At 45.3% G+C, this 17,896-nt stretch overlaps 1 protein-coding gene across 1 annotated transcript in view; it reads right to left on the reverse strand.

The window, feature by feature from the left end:
* The window catches only part of LOC146788702 (fatty acyl-CoA hydrolase precursor, medium chain-like), a 652,575-nt gene that overhangs the window by 61,080 nt on the left and 573,599 nt on the right, over nucleotides 1–17,896 (reverse strand). Inside the window, exon 12 of the mRNA XM_085630085.1 lies at nucleotides 17,396–17,545. Coding sequence (XP_085486211.1) covers nucleotides 17,396–17,545 — 150 coding nt within the window. The remainder of the gene's footprint in view (nucleotides 1–17,395; nucleotides 17,546–17,896) is intronic.

A 17,896-nucleotide genomic window follows, 5' to 3' on the forward strand; every position in this document is an offset into this window, starting at 1 on the left:
GTATGACACATTCCGATTCAGTAGGACCTGTACAAGGGACATGCAATTATTGTAAAAAGCCAGGTCATTACGTACACGATTGTCCAGTTTTGAAACATAATATCAGCATAGGTAAAACACAAGAAAGACCACGGCCACCTAGACAGGATCAGAATGAACAAGGAGCTCCGCAGCATGCACAGGCCATGCCGGCTCCACCACAGTCTATACAGTTTGTGCCGGCTGCACCAGCGCTGCCTGCTGCTGCCACACAAACCACGACACGACAACTGTACCAGACCGCACAGTACGACTATCCTGAGTATCAGCGTTACGCATGAACTAGCCTAGAGAGGGAAGTTGACTTACCCCTTATTGAAATACCTGTAGATCAAGAAGTACCTTATGTACATAGTGAATTATTAGGCCAAGATAGAAAATTTTTACTCGATACAGGGGCAAGTCGAACAACTATAAAACGTAGTGAAGTTCCAGGGGCACCCCTCTCAGGCTCACAGAATATTTCCCTTGGTTTTTCAGGAAGACCTATTGTTAATGAAGTATCACAGCCTCTTCCACTTACGATAGGACCTCTGACCCGAACTACAGATTTATTGCTTACTAAATCATGTCCAGAAAATCTGTTAGGAATAAAAACACTGAAAGCTCTAGGAGCCATAATATGTTGTTCTCCGGAAGGAGTAAGGTTGTTTTTACGTGATTTTAAAGGTCACTATGTGTCTAGAGACATGGATCCCCGACTGCAGACTTTACCTACACATCTATGGGCACAAGGCCCTACTGATGTTGGTTGCATGAATATTACACCATATCGAGTCACATTAAAGGCAGGAGTGGTGCTACCACGAATGCGACAATACAAGTTACCACCAGATGCTGTAGTGGCTTTACTACAAATCATTGACGAGCTCATTACCCAAGGAGTAGTTGTAGAAACAGACTCCAATGTATGTAATTCACCGATAATTCCGATTCTTAAACGAACAGATCCAAAGGCCCCGCCAGTATATCGATTGGTTATTGATCTGCGCGAATTAAACAAGTGCATTGTGCCACAATTCCCTGTGGTCCCAGATATCTCGTCATTACTGACAGCCATTGATTCCGAAGCAACATTCTTTACTGTAATTGATCTCAAGAATGCTTTTTTCAGCGTCCCAATAGATCCGGAGAGCCAATATTTGTTCGGATTTAGTTTAAATGGACGTAGCTTTAAATTCTCACGCGCACCTCAAGGATTTACAGAAAGCCCCAGCATCTATAGCCAAGCACTGAAACGAGAACTAGATAGTATCCACATGCCAGTTAACACTGCTCTGCTCCAATACGTCGATGATCTGCTGATCACCGCAAGAAGCGAACCGGAATGTGAAAAAGCATCACTGACAGTTTTAAAATTTCTAGCCGAAAAGGGGCACAAGGTGTCCCCTTCTAAGCTGCAATTCTGTGTCCAGCGAGTTGTTTATCTTGGACACTCGCTGTCCAAGGAGGGAAGGCAGCTTACACCGGACCGCATTCAGTTAATAGCTAACATGCCAACACCCAAGACACAAAAGGAGGTGCGGGCTTTCATAGGTCTCACTTCATATTGCAGGCAGTGGATCCCTCAGTACGCATTTCTAGCAAAACCACTCATTCAGTTAACCACACAGGAGGCAGCCACATCGACTGTTCTCCCTTGGACCCAGGAACATACACAAGCTTTTGAAAGCCTAAAGAAAGCTTTATGTCAAGCACCTGTTTTAGCAACGCCATGTTACAGAAAACAGTTTACACTCTTTGTCACAGAACGCGAAGGTACTGCCTTGTCAGTACTCACACAGGAACAAGCAGGAGCACGCAAACCATGTGCTTATTTTTCTAGTACATTAGATCCCGTAGCTCAGGCTTTGCCTGCATGCCTAAAATCAGTAGCAGCGACAGCTTTAGCAATCAGACAAAGCGATGCCATAGTGTTAGGACATCCATTGACAGTTCAAGTGCCACACGCAGTAGAGGTTCTTGTAAACAGAACGCAAACACAACACTTGACTATAGCGCGACTTACAGGGTACGAACTTACATTGTTTCAGCCACATATAGAAATCAGACGCTGTAACACATTGAATCCTGCCACACTTTTGCCAGTAACCGGAACAGACCCACTAGCTCATGACTGTATTGAAGTTATTACTATAACGACAAAACCCAGACAAGACTTAACCGATGTCCCATTGTCAGATCCAGACCTGACATTGTATGTAGATGGTTCATGTATGAGAACAAGTACAGGAGAGTTAGTGGCCGCTTACGCAGTCACAACAGATACTGAAGTCATTGAAACTAATCGTATAAATACTTTGTCAGCTCAAGCCGCAGAGCTCATCGCTCTGACACAAGCCTGTATTCAAGCCACGAATAAAAAAGTCAACATATACACTGATTCACGTTATGCATTCGGAGTTGTACATGACTTCGGCGTGCTGTGGCGAGAGAGAGGTTATTTAACTTCCCACGGTGCCCACATTCAGCACGGACCCCTCATTCATGCCTTATTAGATGCAATACATCGACCCACTGCAATATCAATTATGAAATGTAAGGCTCATACGAAGGTTACTGATATCATTTCCCAAGGCAATGATCTAGCCGACAGAACAGCTAAACAGACTGCTCAAACTCAAACCCCCGACATGATAAAGACAATAGTCCCGACACCGACACAGTGTATGACAGTTAAAGATCCTACTCTTGACGTAATTGACATACAGACACATGCTACACCAGACGAAATAAAGAAATGGACTGAATTAGGAGGGATCCAAACGGACCAAGGATGGATGATGAAGGAAAAGTCTGTATGGTTCCTTCCTGATTCAATGGTCCAAGTTATAATTAACACTATACATAGTCCAGCACATCTAGGAGAAAAAGCTATGCTAGACAGCATTCAACACATTTGGTTCAATAAACATTTACGAGCAGCAGCCAAACAAAAAGTCCGTACCTGTATGATCTGTTGCCAGTTCAACCCAGGAAAAAGCGTTCCCGTAGAACAGGGTGGATTTCATCCTCCTGATCACCCTTTTGAAGTGCTCCAGATGGATTATATCCAGATGGAACGATGTCGAGGATTTAAATATGTTCTCGTAGTTGTCTGCGCTCTGTCCCGTTGGACGGAGGCATACCCGGTTTCAGATTACACTGCCCCGACTACTGCCAAACAGTTGGTTCGAGAATTCTTCCCACGATACGGTTTACCACGTGTTGTCTACTCAGATAACGGCCAGCCGTTCTCATCCGAATTAATGAAACATGTTTCACTTCTGTTAGGATATCAGTGGAAATTCCACTGTGTCCGACACCCCGAGGCAGCAGGTCTCGTAGAAAGACATAATCAGATACTGAAAATCAGATTGTCCAAAATATGCAGAGAGAAAGGTGTCGACTGGGTAGTAGCGTTACCAGTTGCACTCTTCTACATGAGAATGGTAGCACACTCTCGAACAGGGCTATCCCCGTATGAGGTGATCTTCGGCAGACCACCAAATATGTGGGGGACGCCTATACCACGCAAAATAACTGATGTTGACTGTAATATGCTGACAGATTACTTGGCTTCCTTGATGTCTGCACTACAATCTTGTCGTTCACAGGTAGCTGCAGCCTTTCCCGACAACACTGAGGTGAAACCCCATGACGTAGTTCCGGGTGATCTCGTATTTGTGAGGAATTTCGACCGAAAGACTCAGCTGGAGCCCAGGTGGAAGACACCCAAGTTGGTTCTGCTCACTACAAGGACAGCCGTGAAGATCGAGGGCCGCAAGGGCTGGATTCATTCAAGTCATATCAAGAAATTTCATGGACTATCCTCGGATATAGACATTGTGCCCTGCACTCCCTCACAGACTGATTCAAAACTTCCTTTGGTTGAAAAGACTAAAACCGAACTCTATAAAGTAAAATTGAGGCCTAGAACGTCAGACAATTTGATTGTTTAAGTCCTCTCCAAGGTGAAGCGGTTGAATTTGTCTCTGACATGTATCCTCTAGACCTGAATCATGGACAGTCGCGGAAAATGTTGAAACGACAGGCGTATTGTAAATCACTGCGTAGCCACTGCATAGTGACATTATTAATCTTGTTTTTCTTGAGTCTTTTAATAATTACTGCAAGTATATTGCTGCACATATATTACCCTATTTCTAGACATGTTTATAATGTTACTGCTGAACATTCTTTTAGTGACCTACCGCCGCATGAATTGTCTTATAGACTTGCGCTGCGCAATAACACTTTCATTAGTATGTTACATCATTCCCATCAGACTAGTAATGCCACCAATTGTTGGGTGTGTGGTCGGCTCCCTCCCTATCAGAATTATGAAGGAGTCCTGCCATTCTTTCCACACCCATTTACACATAATGGCTCCTGTGGAGCATGGTTTAGTTTAATCAATTCCATAGACTCAGACACAGCAGTTTACCAAGATCATTGGGTATGGGGAAACCTGAACCTAGTTTTACTCAAGGTCTGCTACCCTGACAAGGAGGGTCGCCCCAAAAGAACAGGAACTGATCTAGAAAATGAAGTATATGGATTAGGTAATTTTACACCTAATCTCATGATTCTAAATGTCGTATCCGAAGTTGAACTAGTTTTACCCACCATGTCAGTATTCCCAGCGAAAGGTGAATTGTGTGTAAGAAAGGTTGGTTCCATACATATGGGCCATAGTAAATGCACTACTACAGTAGAGTTCAGTGATCAAGGCAAATCTTCATTTAGAGCTTATCGCCACTCCTACTTTATATGTGGTCAGACTGCATATATGCGTCTACCTCTAGATTGGGATGGTACCTGCTACATTGCATTCCTTTTGCCACCTGTTTTCCTAGCTCCTCCTGATTATTACAGAAATATTCATTTAGTACACAACAGAGAGCGGAGAGATCTCCCAATTGTCGATTACACTGAAACAGCATGGGAAAAATACACAGATTTCAATAAAGGCATCTTTCCCTATATAGGTACTGTTACTAATAGTAAGCTGATACGTAGATTAACTAGAACCCTTGAAGCGGTAGTGAATGAAACTATTTCCGCCTTAGGCAATTTAACAGAAGAGCAGTCTGCTATGCGGATTGTTGTGCTTCAAAATCGTCTTGTCCTTGACGTCATCCTGGCTGATAGGGGCGGAGCTTGTAGGGTCATCGGATCAAGCTGCTGCGTATTCATACCAGAAAATTCGCCATCTGTATATAAAGCTATAACTCGCCTTCATAAGATTGTAAGCCAGATACACCAGAACCCAGGCACTTGGACTTGGTCCGGTTGGTTTTGGAGTGTATTATCTACCTTTGGATGGAAGGTCCTATCTTTCCTAGGTATTGGCCTTCTCATACTATTCAGTTGCTGTCTATGTCTACAATGTGGACCAGCGATCTGTGGCCTGTGTGCCACATCGTGTATTCCACCACCAAGATCTCATTCGTCACGGAAGAAGAAAGAAGAACAAATGATGCTATACGAACAGATCAATGGATTAATGAAGATTGATATCTCTTGACGGGCAAGTAGGGGACAAGGAGGGAATGTGGAAATATGGATTTTTCTGGTCAGTTATGTCCCCTATCTTGGACCCCAACGGTTCTATGTGCATGTTACAAGTACATGTATGTTTCCTCCAGTTCCAGTTATGAAGACGCAAATACATGTGCGTCCACCGTCAACATGTCCTCTGTCAGATCCGCCATGAATAGGCCGGATATTCCATTCCTAAATATGAAAGGCCACCGGCTTTATATGGCTCAGTTACTCCATTTTGCAGTCCAGGCAAGTAGGCCCTGATTCTGTCATCAAACTCTTCTTGCCTTCTGCCTCTGAAAGCTCCAGTCTGAGCCTGCATCTGTGACCATGAACTTTGTCTCATTCTCTGCGCGGCTCACGAAGCCTGACATCAGCCTATTCTCTGCCAAGAACTGTATTTCACCTTCGAATTATCTGCTTCCCCCTCAGCCGATGCATTCCTGCCTAGTAGTTTAAGTAAACATTCTTCCAGCTACCGAGCAAAAGGCCCGGCTTCTCTGTCTTTATGCAAGTAATTCATAGTCCTGTTACCATGGAATATTCCTATCCCCTCGCATTTAGTGTAGACACTTAGACGCTTGTACACGCACGCACAGTCAGTATAGAATAGATTCTGTCCGAGAGTCCTTCTTTCGTGGATAACATAGTTCTTTAAACATAGGATGTTAGATATGATTTGGGATTAGGTTGACTTGACCCCCCAGACTTCTTGTCTCCACATGTAGAGCTAAATGTCAAGTCCCCTTCACCCCCTAGTTACACGTCAATTACACGTCATGTTGCTGCGCGCGCATCTATGCCAAGTATTATCTTATGGATCCACCTATATGTGACATCATAACCAATTACGTTCCTTTTTACTCCTTATTACACCCATTTTTGGTTACGCAGATAAATCGTCATTTTCCTTATCAATTGTTACGCCTACTGCATTCGCCTCATTGTAATGTATGATCTATAAAAGTCATTTCTTGTCAATAAAGTATGTACTTCACTTCCTGAACCCCCGTGGTGATGGAACTTGGAGCAACCGATTATAATCGATCACTGGAATAAAGCCCATTCCGAACCTCTAATACCACGGATTCTGCCTCTCATTTTACTGAGCTATTTTATTATGTTTATATATCAAATTAAGTCCCGGTAAAGGAATTTTATTTACCACACATAGGACAGTGACCAATGAACTGTCATCAAAGAGCTGTATGCAAACCTGAATGATATAGTTAGAACTTCGCGTTTTTTGTTTTGTGATTTAGTTAGAACTTCCCCAGTCTTTCATTATTCTAATGTTGCTAAAATGAGTATCTTTGGGCAGATATACATTTTTATCAGTAAAGCCAACCCCTAACCACTGGAGTACTCTTTAAATCCTGAGTTTGTGCTTCTCCAGACCAAACCCTCTTAAAATAACTGTCCACCAGTATGGATGACATGTGATTCATACACCTTGTAATCCTCATTGGCTTATGTGACATCCCCTGTAGGCTGATTTACATACTTGTATGATTCGTTGTCTCTGTATAATGTGTGCGTGGTGTAAAGTACTGACACACACTACACTGATATGAGTAGCGCTACACAACAAATGAAATGCATATGAGAGAGGGGCTACATAAAGATGAGGGGCACTGGTGGAGGGTGGCAGTGAGGGAATCTGAGGAAGAGGGGAGGGGGGAGCTAGGGAGAGATGAGGGGCACTGCTGGAGGATGGTAGTGAGGGATTCTGAGGAGAAGGTCATGAGGGGGAGGGGCTACAGCGAAATGAGGGGCACTGGTGGAGGGTGGCAGTGAGGGAATCCGAGGAGGAGGTCATGAGGGGGAGGGGCTATGGGGAGATGAGGAGCACTTGTGGCGTATGGCAGTGATTATTGGTGTTGCGCCAAAAAAGACTTTCGCATCAGCGCTAAAGCCGGCCTTGTCATGGCCTAAAGCCGGCCTTGTCATGGCCTTTCTGTTTTGGTTATTTAATTAGCAGTCGGGTCATAAGGGCTACTGTGGAACATACTTTAAAGTGTGTGCTAATTATATTTACTGCTATATTCAATGTTTTAAGTTTGAAGGTGATTTTACTAATGTTTTTACCGTGAAAAATGAAAGTGGAGCCCGATGGTGCCTGATATGGGGCTGGGGCCCAAGGTCAGCTGTGAGATAAGGTGCACTGGAGAGGAGTAGTGGATAATCAACCCTGTAAGGGAGTGCGTTGCGGAGTCTGAGGTCAGGTGGAGGTAGCAATGAAGAGGGATCCTCCATGAAGGCTCGAACAGAGGGAGCCCAAGTAGTGTCACTTGCCTGATACTACCACCTCAGAAACCTCCTCTTCCCATCAAAGGAAAATTACATAGAAAAAACAGTTTTTGAGAGTGATAATATTTAGAAAGAGATTTGGAAAAGAGTGCGATTTACTGGGCCTTGTAAGACTAAGAAGAGATAAAGGAGGGCCCGGAGGATTTGCAGTCTGGGTGTTGCTACTCCCAAGATAATTTTGAAAAAAAAACTATAGGGTCAAATACTGCATTTTATTTTCAACACCCCATTTTTACACAAATTCTCTCAAAAGCCATTACTGTGCCAGGACAACATCCCCAGGAGTTGACCACATTTTTTTTCAAGATGCACAATATGTTCCTCCCATAAGTAAATATTTACCTCCACTTTGCCAAGGCCTGTGTTTTGTCCAGATTGCTCACATGTTATCTCACTCAGGCTCACTACCCCCATTATTCATTCTCATTTACTTTCCCTTTTACTCAAAATTGCTCACTTGCACTCACTCTTCAACATTCGGTATCAAATTCTCACTCACTCAGTCTCACCACTTTTTCCTACTCTGATTACCTCATTCTAACTTACAGTTTCACTTACTCTACGTGACTCATTCTCACTCACTTTCTCTCACTTTCATCGACAAACACTCTTTCACTCATGCTCAGTTACATTCAGGCACTCAATCATTCACACCCACATTTACTTACTCACACTCATTCTTCTTTGCAGGACACTTGAATACATATGTGCTATACTATGTTTGAGCAGCTAGCTGGCTGACATGAATAAGAATTATTTATTTATTTATCTCACTTGTAAAGCGCACTTTCACCTAACAGGCCTCCTGGTGCTGACAATCAAGAGTGCACAATTTGTGGATAAGAAGGAGCCCTTGTGGGTTTCCGTGAGTCAGATCAGATTCTCTTTAAGAGTTCCTTTGTCTCTGAGCCCTGCTTAACACATGTGTACAGGAGGAGCCCTATATTCATGTCCTCAATGTTTGAGACAAAAAATACTCATTGATTTCTGAACAAGAGTAAAAGCGTTAAGGTAACATGTCGTTCCTGCTTATATTTTGCATGCTTTACATAATCCTGCATTCCCTATGAGTATTTGCTTTTCCCAGAATGTTCTTACTTTTTTTCAGGCACTGCCTAATTTGAAATGAGTCCCACCCAGGTGCTTATAATGGGGCAGAATTGGGTTGTAGGTGAAGACAGTGCGAGTTTCACTCAGTGGGGCAGAAGGGTGCTCGGTGGGGATAGGATGTGGCATTATGGCCAGAGCTACCAAATTTGGAACTGGGGAACCTGGTTCAGCCTTCATGCCTTGTCCATCAGACCACTCCTGAGGGAGCACCCATGATAGACTTTAGAAGGCCCCACTAGACCGTAGAAGCCCTGGTCTCTTAGCACCAGCAGGTGAACCCTACCGGCGGCCAGTTGGGTAAACTTGAAGCCCTGTCCACCACAATTCATACCCAGGTTCACCACCAGTCTTGCGGGCAGGTCTACAAAGCAGCACACCCTAGAGCAGCAGTGGCTTTGTCACGCAGTAGTTTTCCTGCAATAATAAAAGTCTCCCACACAACCCCCACGGTTTTTGACGCATTAATAGATTTACAAGGACTTGTAATCCTGGGAATGCTGCAAAATCTTGCGCTGCCCCAGAGGAGGCATAACTAGGAGAAATATCTATTTCTCCTTGCTTTTTCCTCTTTCAAACTGTGCTTTATTCTGCAGCCCACATAGAAGGATGAAAAAGCCTCTCAAGATTGTTTAAAAACAATCTTGCATGCAAAGGCGGCACCCTTGCACCATGGGGCAAGTGTGCCTGCGTTGAAGCTAGGCTGTCGAAATGGCGCCAGTGCAGGAGGAAAAGACCGGAATGCACGATATTGGATAAATACGGCACATTCCCGCCCTTTCCCTGTGACGCAGGGCAGCGCAGCAAAGTAACTTGCTGTGCTGCCCTGCGCCACCATTCCCATAAATATGTCCCTAAGCCCACAAATAGTAAATTGACCACACTAATTATCTGTGTAAGAGCATGTATTGATAAACACAATGAGCCACTGACCTTTTTCTTGGACCTTGTTGAGTTGCCAAGCACAGCAGCAGATCTAATCTTAGATGCCTTACTTGCATGCTTAGAGACACGGTTTTACTGATGAGTATTTAAAAAGTCATTTGGTTCAGCTTGTAACAGATGGTGCTTCCAATATGATAGGTAGGAAATCTGGTGTGGCAACTCTTCTGAAACTGAAATATCCACAGTTGAGTGTATGGCACTGTGCTAACCACAAGCTGGAGCTTGCTGTGGGTGATGTTTGTAAAGAAGTCGCAGGCATTAATCAGCTCAAATTTTTTGGGGATAAACTATATACCACCTACCATGCCTCTCCGAAAAATCAGAGAGAGCTTGGGGAATGTGCTCTGGAGGTAGAAGTAAGACTTCTGGCAATTGGAAAGGTGCTAGATGTACGTTGGGTGTCCTCAAGTGAAAGATCTGTGAGAGCTGTTTGGAATAACTACAAAGGACTTATTAAACATTTCATGGAATCTTCCGAAGACTCAACGAGGAGTGACATTGAGCAGAGGAAATATGCTGGTTTAAACCGTTTATTAACCTCCCTGGTGTTTGTTGAAAATATGGGCATTTTATATGATGCTCTCACAGAATTGGGTGACCTATCCAGAAGGCTGCAGCGGCGTGATATGACCATATATGAGGCCGATCGTTCAATACAGATGCAGATTTTAGTGTTTGAATCAATGGCTGATGCACCTGGGCCCTTTGTTTGCTACAACTGCATTAGATGCTGCTGAACGGATGCAGTTTGCTGGTGTAGGACTGCAACAGAACAAAGGCTGTGTTAGCATCAATAGGGCACAGTTCTTTAGGAGCTTAGCAAATAACCTGAGAAAAAGGATGACAATGTCTAATGCATCAAATGTTTCTAGATGCACAACCACAAACAATGATGAAATGGAACACAAAGAGTTAGTACATAGAATGAAACTCCTACAACCAGTTTATTGGCCAGATCCAGTAGACATCTTATACGGTGAGGGAGAATTACAAAACCTTTGTAGCAGGTTGCATGTATTTGATACCAGGCAGTACATCCTTGGTTTCAGAGAGTACAAACAAAATAAAAATTGCATCTCTGAAAGCCTGAAACCATTAATGCACATTATAAACACCTTTTGTACCTCAACTGCTGAATGTGAACGGGGCTTTAGTGTAATGAATGATGTGCTCACACCACTGCAGAACAGAATATCAATCAATCGTCTGTCTTCTACAATGTTCATAAATATCGTGGGGCCACCTGTCATAGAATTTAAACCTGAATTTTATGTTCAGAAATGGTTAGAAAAAGGGAGGAGAAGTGCAGATGAAAGAAACTGCATGGCTCGGAGACAAATGGCTTATGATTCCACTTATAAGCGTATTTGGAATATTCTGTGATTGGAAACATGTCCCACATTGTAAATGAATTAAATATAAACAACTTATATATTAAACCTCAAATAAACATGTTTATTGATTCTTTGAATTAAATAACGTTATAAGCTGTAACTGGTCAGTGAAATGCCAAACGTTCAAAAATTGGTATGTTTTGCTATTTCTAGCCACAGCTCCGACTCCGCCCACTAATCCAATCCTTGGGTTATTCTCGCCACCTGAGTCTCCGCCCACAGTTCCCCTACTTTTTTTTCCCCACTTCGACCACTGTTTAGGGCAGGCAGGCAGGCCTCTCAAACCCCCCTTCAACACGAGCCCCGAGTCCAGAGAGGCTGAGCAGGAGGTGTTTAGGGCAGGCTCGCCTCTCAAACCCCCCACGAGCTCCGAGTCCAGAGAGGCTGAGCAGGAGATGCTTAGGGCAGGCTCGCCTCTCAAACCCCCCTTCAACCCGAGCTCCGAGTCCAGAGAGGCTGAGCAGGAGGTGTTTAGGGCAGGCTCGCCTCTCAAACCCCCCTTCAACCCGAGCTCCGGGTCCAGAGAGGCTGAGCAGGAGGTGTTTAGGGCAGGCTCGCCTCTCAAACCCCCCTTCAACCCGAGCTCCGGGTCCAGAGAGGCTGAGCAGGAGGTGTTTAGGGCAGGCAGGCCTCTCAAACCCCCCTTCAACACGAGCTCCGGGTCCAGAGAGGCTGAGCAGGAGGTGTTTAGAGCAGGCAGGCTCGCCTCTCAAAGTCCCCTTCAACCAGAGCTCCGAGTCCAGAGAGGCTGAGCAGGAGGTGTTTAGGGCAGGCAGGCTCGCCTCTCAAACCCCCCTTCAACCCGAGCTCCGGGTCCAGAGAGGCTGAGCAGGAGGTGTTTAGAGCAGGCAGGCTCGCCTCTCAAAGTCCCCTTCAACCAGAGCTCCGAGTCCAGAGAGGCTGAGCAGGAGGTGTTTAGGGCAGGCAGGCTCGCCTCTCAAACCCCCCTTCAACCCGAGCTCCGAGGCCAGAGAGGCTGAGCAGGAGGTGTTTAGGGCAGGCAGGCCTCTCAAACCCCCCTTCAACACGAGCTCCGGGTCCAGAGAGGCTGAGCAGGAGGTGTTTAGAGCAGGCAGGCTCGCCTCTCAAAGTCCCCTTCAACCAGAGCTCCGAGTCCAGAGAGGCTGAGCAGGAGATGTAGGGCAGGCAGGCTCGCCTCTCAAACCCCCCTTCAACACGTGCTCCGGGTCCAGAGAGGCTGAGCAGGAGATGCTTAGGGCAGGCAGGCCTCTCAAACCCCCTTCAACCAGAGCTCCGGGTCCAGAGAGGCTGAGCAGCAGGTGTTTAGGGCAGGCAGGCAGGCTCGCCTCTCAAACTCCCCTTCAACCCGAGCTCCGGGTCCAGAGAGGCTGAGCAGGAGATGTAGGGCAGGCAGGCTCGCCTCTCAAAGTCCCTAGCCAGGGACTGCATATCGAATTACAGCAGAATCCATGCAGGTTTGAGGCTCGCTAATTCAGAGAAAAGGTTCTCATTAATACACAAACACAAATATGCTTTCCACGGACCAGTTCTGCATTCAGAGGTCTTCTCCAGCGTCACGACGAGCGAGAGACTGACTTTTCTTCTGTACAGCAGCTGGGAGTGCATGCTGCCGGCTGAGCCAGTGAGTGCAACACACACTGAGGGGCATCAGCAAGGCGAGGCGACATAATTATCGCCACTTTTGCAGCCGTTTTCGGCCGAAAAGCGGTGATAATTCTATCGCCTAATTAGCAAGGCCAAGCTAACGCGTGAAACCTTGCTTTAGCGTCAGGATTCCTAACGCCCAGCTTTGCATCTCTAATGAGATGCAAAGTGGGCGTTCCTGACCTGACATGACAGGAGAAATGTCACTAAGCGACATTTCGCCTATAATCAAGCCCCACGCTATGAAGCATAGCGGCAGGAAAAGTAGCGATAACCCCTGTTATCGCTACTTTCCTTACGCCTGCTTCAGGACTGACTTAGCCATGATATCCTATGGAAGGTGGATATCATGGCTAAGTATGTGAGGCCCTATCAACAAGCTAACGCCACATTTCGTGAGATTATCGCTAGGTTTCCAGCGATATTCTCCCGTTAGGGAGTTAGCGCTAGGATTTTTATCGCTTTTGAGATAAGCGTTGCTAATAGCACGCTATCTCAGCGATAAAAATCCACGCTAGACGGCGGTAATTATCCTAGCGCTAAGTGCGCTTAGCGATAATTATCGCCGGTTGTTGCTGATATGCCCCAGAGACACTTCTCAAGGACAGTGGCAGCTACATTTAAAAACAAAAAAAATTCCTTTCCTAGCTTATGCAGTGTAGTGTTATGACTTTACTAGAGAAAAGGTAAGTCGTTATTAAATGAATGCTCCCGCAGACATTCATCACAGCGCAGGTGTTCGATAGCCCTGTTGAAAGCGCTTGACTGCACCAATGACACATTGCATATTTCCAAAATTCCGATCAGTTTACAGGGCACTAGCTTAGAGCCCTTCCATTTCTGTGACTCGTAGCGGTTTTAAGATGTTCTTGGGGGCATATTATCAAGCCAGGCGATAAAAATATCACCGCTTTAGCAGCAGTTCGGCGATAATGGGCTTGATAATATGCTCTACGGAATTCCAATTGAAGCTCAGGTTAGACGCCCTTCACATTTAACCTGGGCTTCAATTGGAATTCCATAGAGCATATTCTCAAGCCCATTATCGCCGTTTTAGCAGCAGTTTTCTGCCGCTAAAGCGGCGATAATTTTATCGCCGTGCTTGATAATATGCCCCGAGGTTTCTTCTCGCTCAAATGGGCGTCATTTCCGGAATGTACGTTTCCCTCATCTTTACTTCCTGCTTTTTGCTCGCGAGAAAGTGTCACTCCTCATGCCAATGAAAAGACAAGCAGGTGTAACTCTACTGGTGAGTGGTCAGTTCAGGAGGACGCACCTGTGATCTGCTGCAGTTAATATCCCACAGAGGCCAGCGCAGCCGGGCAGACACAGGTGCTGATTACTGGGACTGAGGAGAATGTGCGGCCTGTTTGTCACTTCTTATTAAGGCCTTAAGCTGCTTATAAGGTAACATTTGTGTCAGAAGGTGGCTTTGAGGGTCTCATGGGACAGGAGTTTGTGCCGGTTCGTGCTGGGGTTCTCAGCACAGTTTGATCGGTCCATGCAGAGGGAGGAGGAGGCATGTGGTTCTATCCTGTTTTTGTGGCCAGTGAGGTGGATGGGGCGTTATAGAACACAAGCCTCATTTGCCGGCAGTATGACCTCTAACATCCTGTTTGGTACAGTCGGGCCCCGTAGTGCCCTTCCATTTCCCATACTTTGCAGCAGTTTTAAGATCTTTTTAGAGTTTCTCGTTGCTCAAATGGGTTTAATTTCTGATATTTATGTATTTCCCTTGTCTTCAATGATTTTTGCTCGCAAGAAAGTGCCACTCATAGTCGTTGAAATGTCACTCATAATTACACTGAAATTATGAAAATGTCACACATGGCAATCTGACACCTTGGCAGCTATGGGCAGCATAGCTACTAATCTTAAATTCAACTGCTGCCCGCTTACGCAACGGGCGGGCGGCAGCCTACGGACTCATCGCACTCGCCTATATCTGTGAGTCTGATGGAAACTCACACTCCTAATCTCACTGCCTAAATGGCTCGGTACGAACCCTTGCCGTGCAGTGACTTGACCTCAGTAAAATGCATCCTATAAATGATTTCCTCCTGCGCAGGCAGCAGCGCACTCTGACTCTCAGACTCACAGAGAGGGACCTATTCCTTGCCGACGGACGAGCACAACTCCTCGACTACCAGGCCCTGCCGCTTCTGACCGGGTACTCACTTCCTTCCTGCTCAGCACGTGAGGTCACACCCCTCCCCCACGGCGCCACAACAGTCTCTACGCAACGAGAGAAGACCTCGCCGGGTCTCTCGTATTGGGCCGTCTGTATGACTAGTCTGTGTGACAGCCGCGGCCCTGCGCAGCGGGCAGGAATTTCAATCCCGGCAGCAGGGCAGATTGATTCATTGTAGCAGAGCCAAGCACGATCTTTATAACTGTTACTGAGCCTGCTGGCAGCCGCAACTGAAGTCTGCTGCGGCCCGGGCCGGGCGCACGGTACACAGGTGCAGAGGCGCCGGCATGCGCGCTAGCATCAGGCAGGCTGGCGTTGGCAGCCCGGTCAGTGGCAAAATGCGTGACAATGCCGGGCAGGGATAAGTTGCTGCCTTCTGCTGCACTATCGTGGATGGAGGCATCACCGATAGGGATCGCTAATAGCTTTTAGATTAAGTATTTTTTTATAATATAATTTAAACAGATTGGCAGTGCTAATAGCTCTGGCTAAACACTTACAAGGTCCCAAAGGCGAGACTGATTGCATTGCAAATGCTTGTTTCTTTTCCTCTAAAACATCGCCCTGAGCCCCCACCATCCACCCTCTCTTTTTACTTTGCTCATTTGGTGGCTCCCCAACTTGATCTCCATTATCAATTTTAATTTTCTTGTTTTTTGACTTTTTTTGCTCTCCGTTTTCAATGTGTAATGTTTTTTTTGTTTTCCAGGGGCTTGTAAACAGCGAAATACTTCTTGGCCACTCGCTTGCTTGTTTGCACTGCTGTCCACTTTCTTTTAACTTATCGCTCTTAATTGGCTGTCGGCTATGCTGAAATGATAGATAAATTTAAAAAATACCAAAATAGTCACTGGTGCGTCGCGATGCATGTGCAAACGTTGGTACATATTGGCAGCTACCTTAGAATGGCTTTGTGCATTTGCATGAATCACAACACATGCACACGTACGTGTCACGATGCATGCACACTCATCGGCAGCCATCTTTAAAAGAAACCTTTACAAGAAATCTCATTCCAAGATGGCCAACCCATGAATGCGCATTTGGGCACATGCACCATGATACATGCATGGATATGTACTGTGGCCCAGTGGAGGATATTTTGGCATTACTTGCAAACAAGCATTGGCAAAGGCAGTAGCTCAGGCGGTTGCAGCTGAGATCTGTTGGCTTTGCCAAAGATTGTTTAACAAGTGAGCGAGCAGAACTTCCATGGGGAGATGAAGTATGGACAAAACGAGCCAAAAGGTGAATTCTGTGGCACTCATTTCCACATCTACTGGCCGATCCAGGGATTTTCTCCTCAGTGAGCCCAAGAATCTGCGACTTATTAAAGTAAAAGATAATGGGGCATTTGTACAACGAAGTAGCGGAGTGAGGCTTTAGCCTCCTTGGCTTAACGCCACACTCTGCCACTTTAGAAACACAGAGCTGCCCCATAATTACAAGAATATGGTGCAGCTCTGCGTTTCCCCCTGCGCTGGCTCTCAGTTTAGCAGCCTAGCGCCAACGCAGGCACCCTCGCACCAGAGTGCAAGGGTGTCTGCATGCAGGGGAGGATTGTTTATGTGCAGGAATGTCTCCCATCCTGCACATAAACAATCTTTAAATGACGCACACATAGGAGTTGCAAAACAGCATTATAAATACATTGTTTATTTGCAGGAAGGGGGCCCTTCCTGCACATAAACAATCAAAGGCCATTTGCTGTTTTCGTGTGTGCTGCACAACGCAGCAGTCATGAAAACAGCAAAAATGAGGAGAAATGAAACATTTCTCCTCGTTGCGTCAGGGTAAGACCAGGTTTTCCCTGGTCTTAATTCTGGCACTGCCTTCTATTTACGCCTCCCTTGTAAATAGGATGCAGCGTCAGACTCAATGGGTGTTGTGGTGAAATTCCCACGCAATAACCATTGCCCACCATTTTCTCGCTAAGTCTAGTGTGAAAGAGTGCCTTCTTCACAAGGCGGAGTTAAGCCACATTAAGTGGCTGAACGCTGTCTTGTGAATGAGAGGAAGCCTCTATCGCTACCACAACGTCACTAAAAGTGAAGTTCCCGTGGCGGTAGCGGCTTATACATATACCCCAATGAGTGGCCATTCCCCTCATGTTATGATCTCTTAAAAGAGAACGCAACGCCAGTTCCGCGACACCCATGATTTTGGTAAACTGATCCGATACCACAGTCACCGTTATGTTTCTGGTTCTGTGACCCTAATGTCAGAAGGCCTGTAATAGAGCACTTTACATCCTTACTTCGTATGGGGGAAGGGCCATCCAGGAAGGCGGTGCCAGAGACAAAGAAAACGTCATCCGTATGATCAGCCTTCACGTATGACGGTCTGGAACCTTGAAGAAAGCTGGGCGGGTGCCGGAATTCATACAGGTACGTTGGGAGACCCGCATCTGTGGGGACAAAGGCAGTCAGCACATCCTGTCTTCCAAATAAATAATACATATTTATTATTTAATTGTGAAATATGTTATAAACTTTTTTAATTCATAATCTATTAATGTAACATTATTTGCTATGAAATATAATTAAATTACGTTTAATTCATTCTATATATCACTTTAATTAATTGTTAATGCAGAATACAAAGATTACTATAAGGAAGAATTTATTTTTTGATTTAAATTGCATAAAATATTTTTAAACTAATAAACTTAAATGAATTGAACATTTAATTCAAAATTAAGTTAATAGTGATGTAGCATTTTTTATTTTGTTGTTTAATTAAATAAAAATCTAAATAT

The sequence above is a fragment of the Triturus cristatus genome, chromosome 10 (assembly GCF_964204655.1).
Source record: "Triturus cristatus chromosome 10, aTriCri1.1, whole genome shotgun sequence".
NCBI classification, from domain to species: Eukaryota; Metazoa; Chordata; class Amphibia; order Caudata; family Salamandridae; genus Triturus; species Triturus cristatus.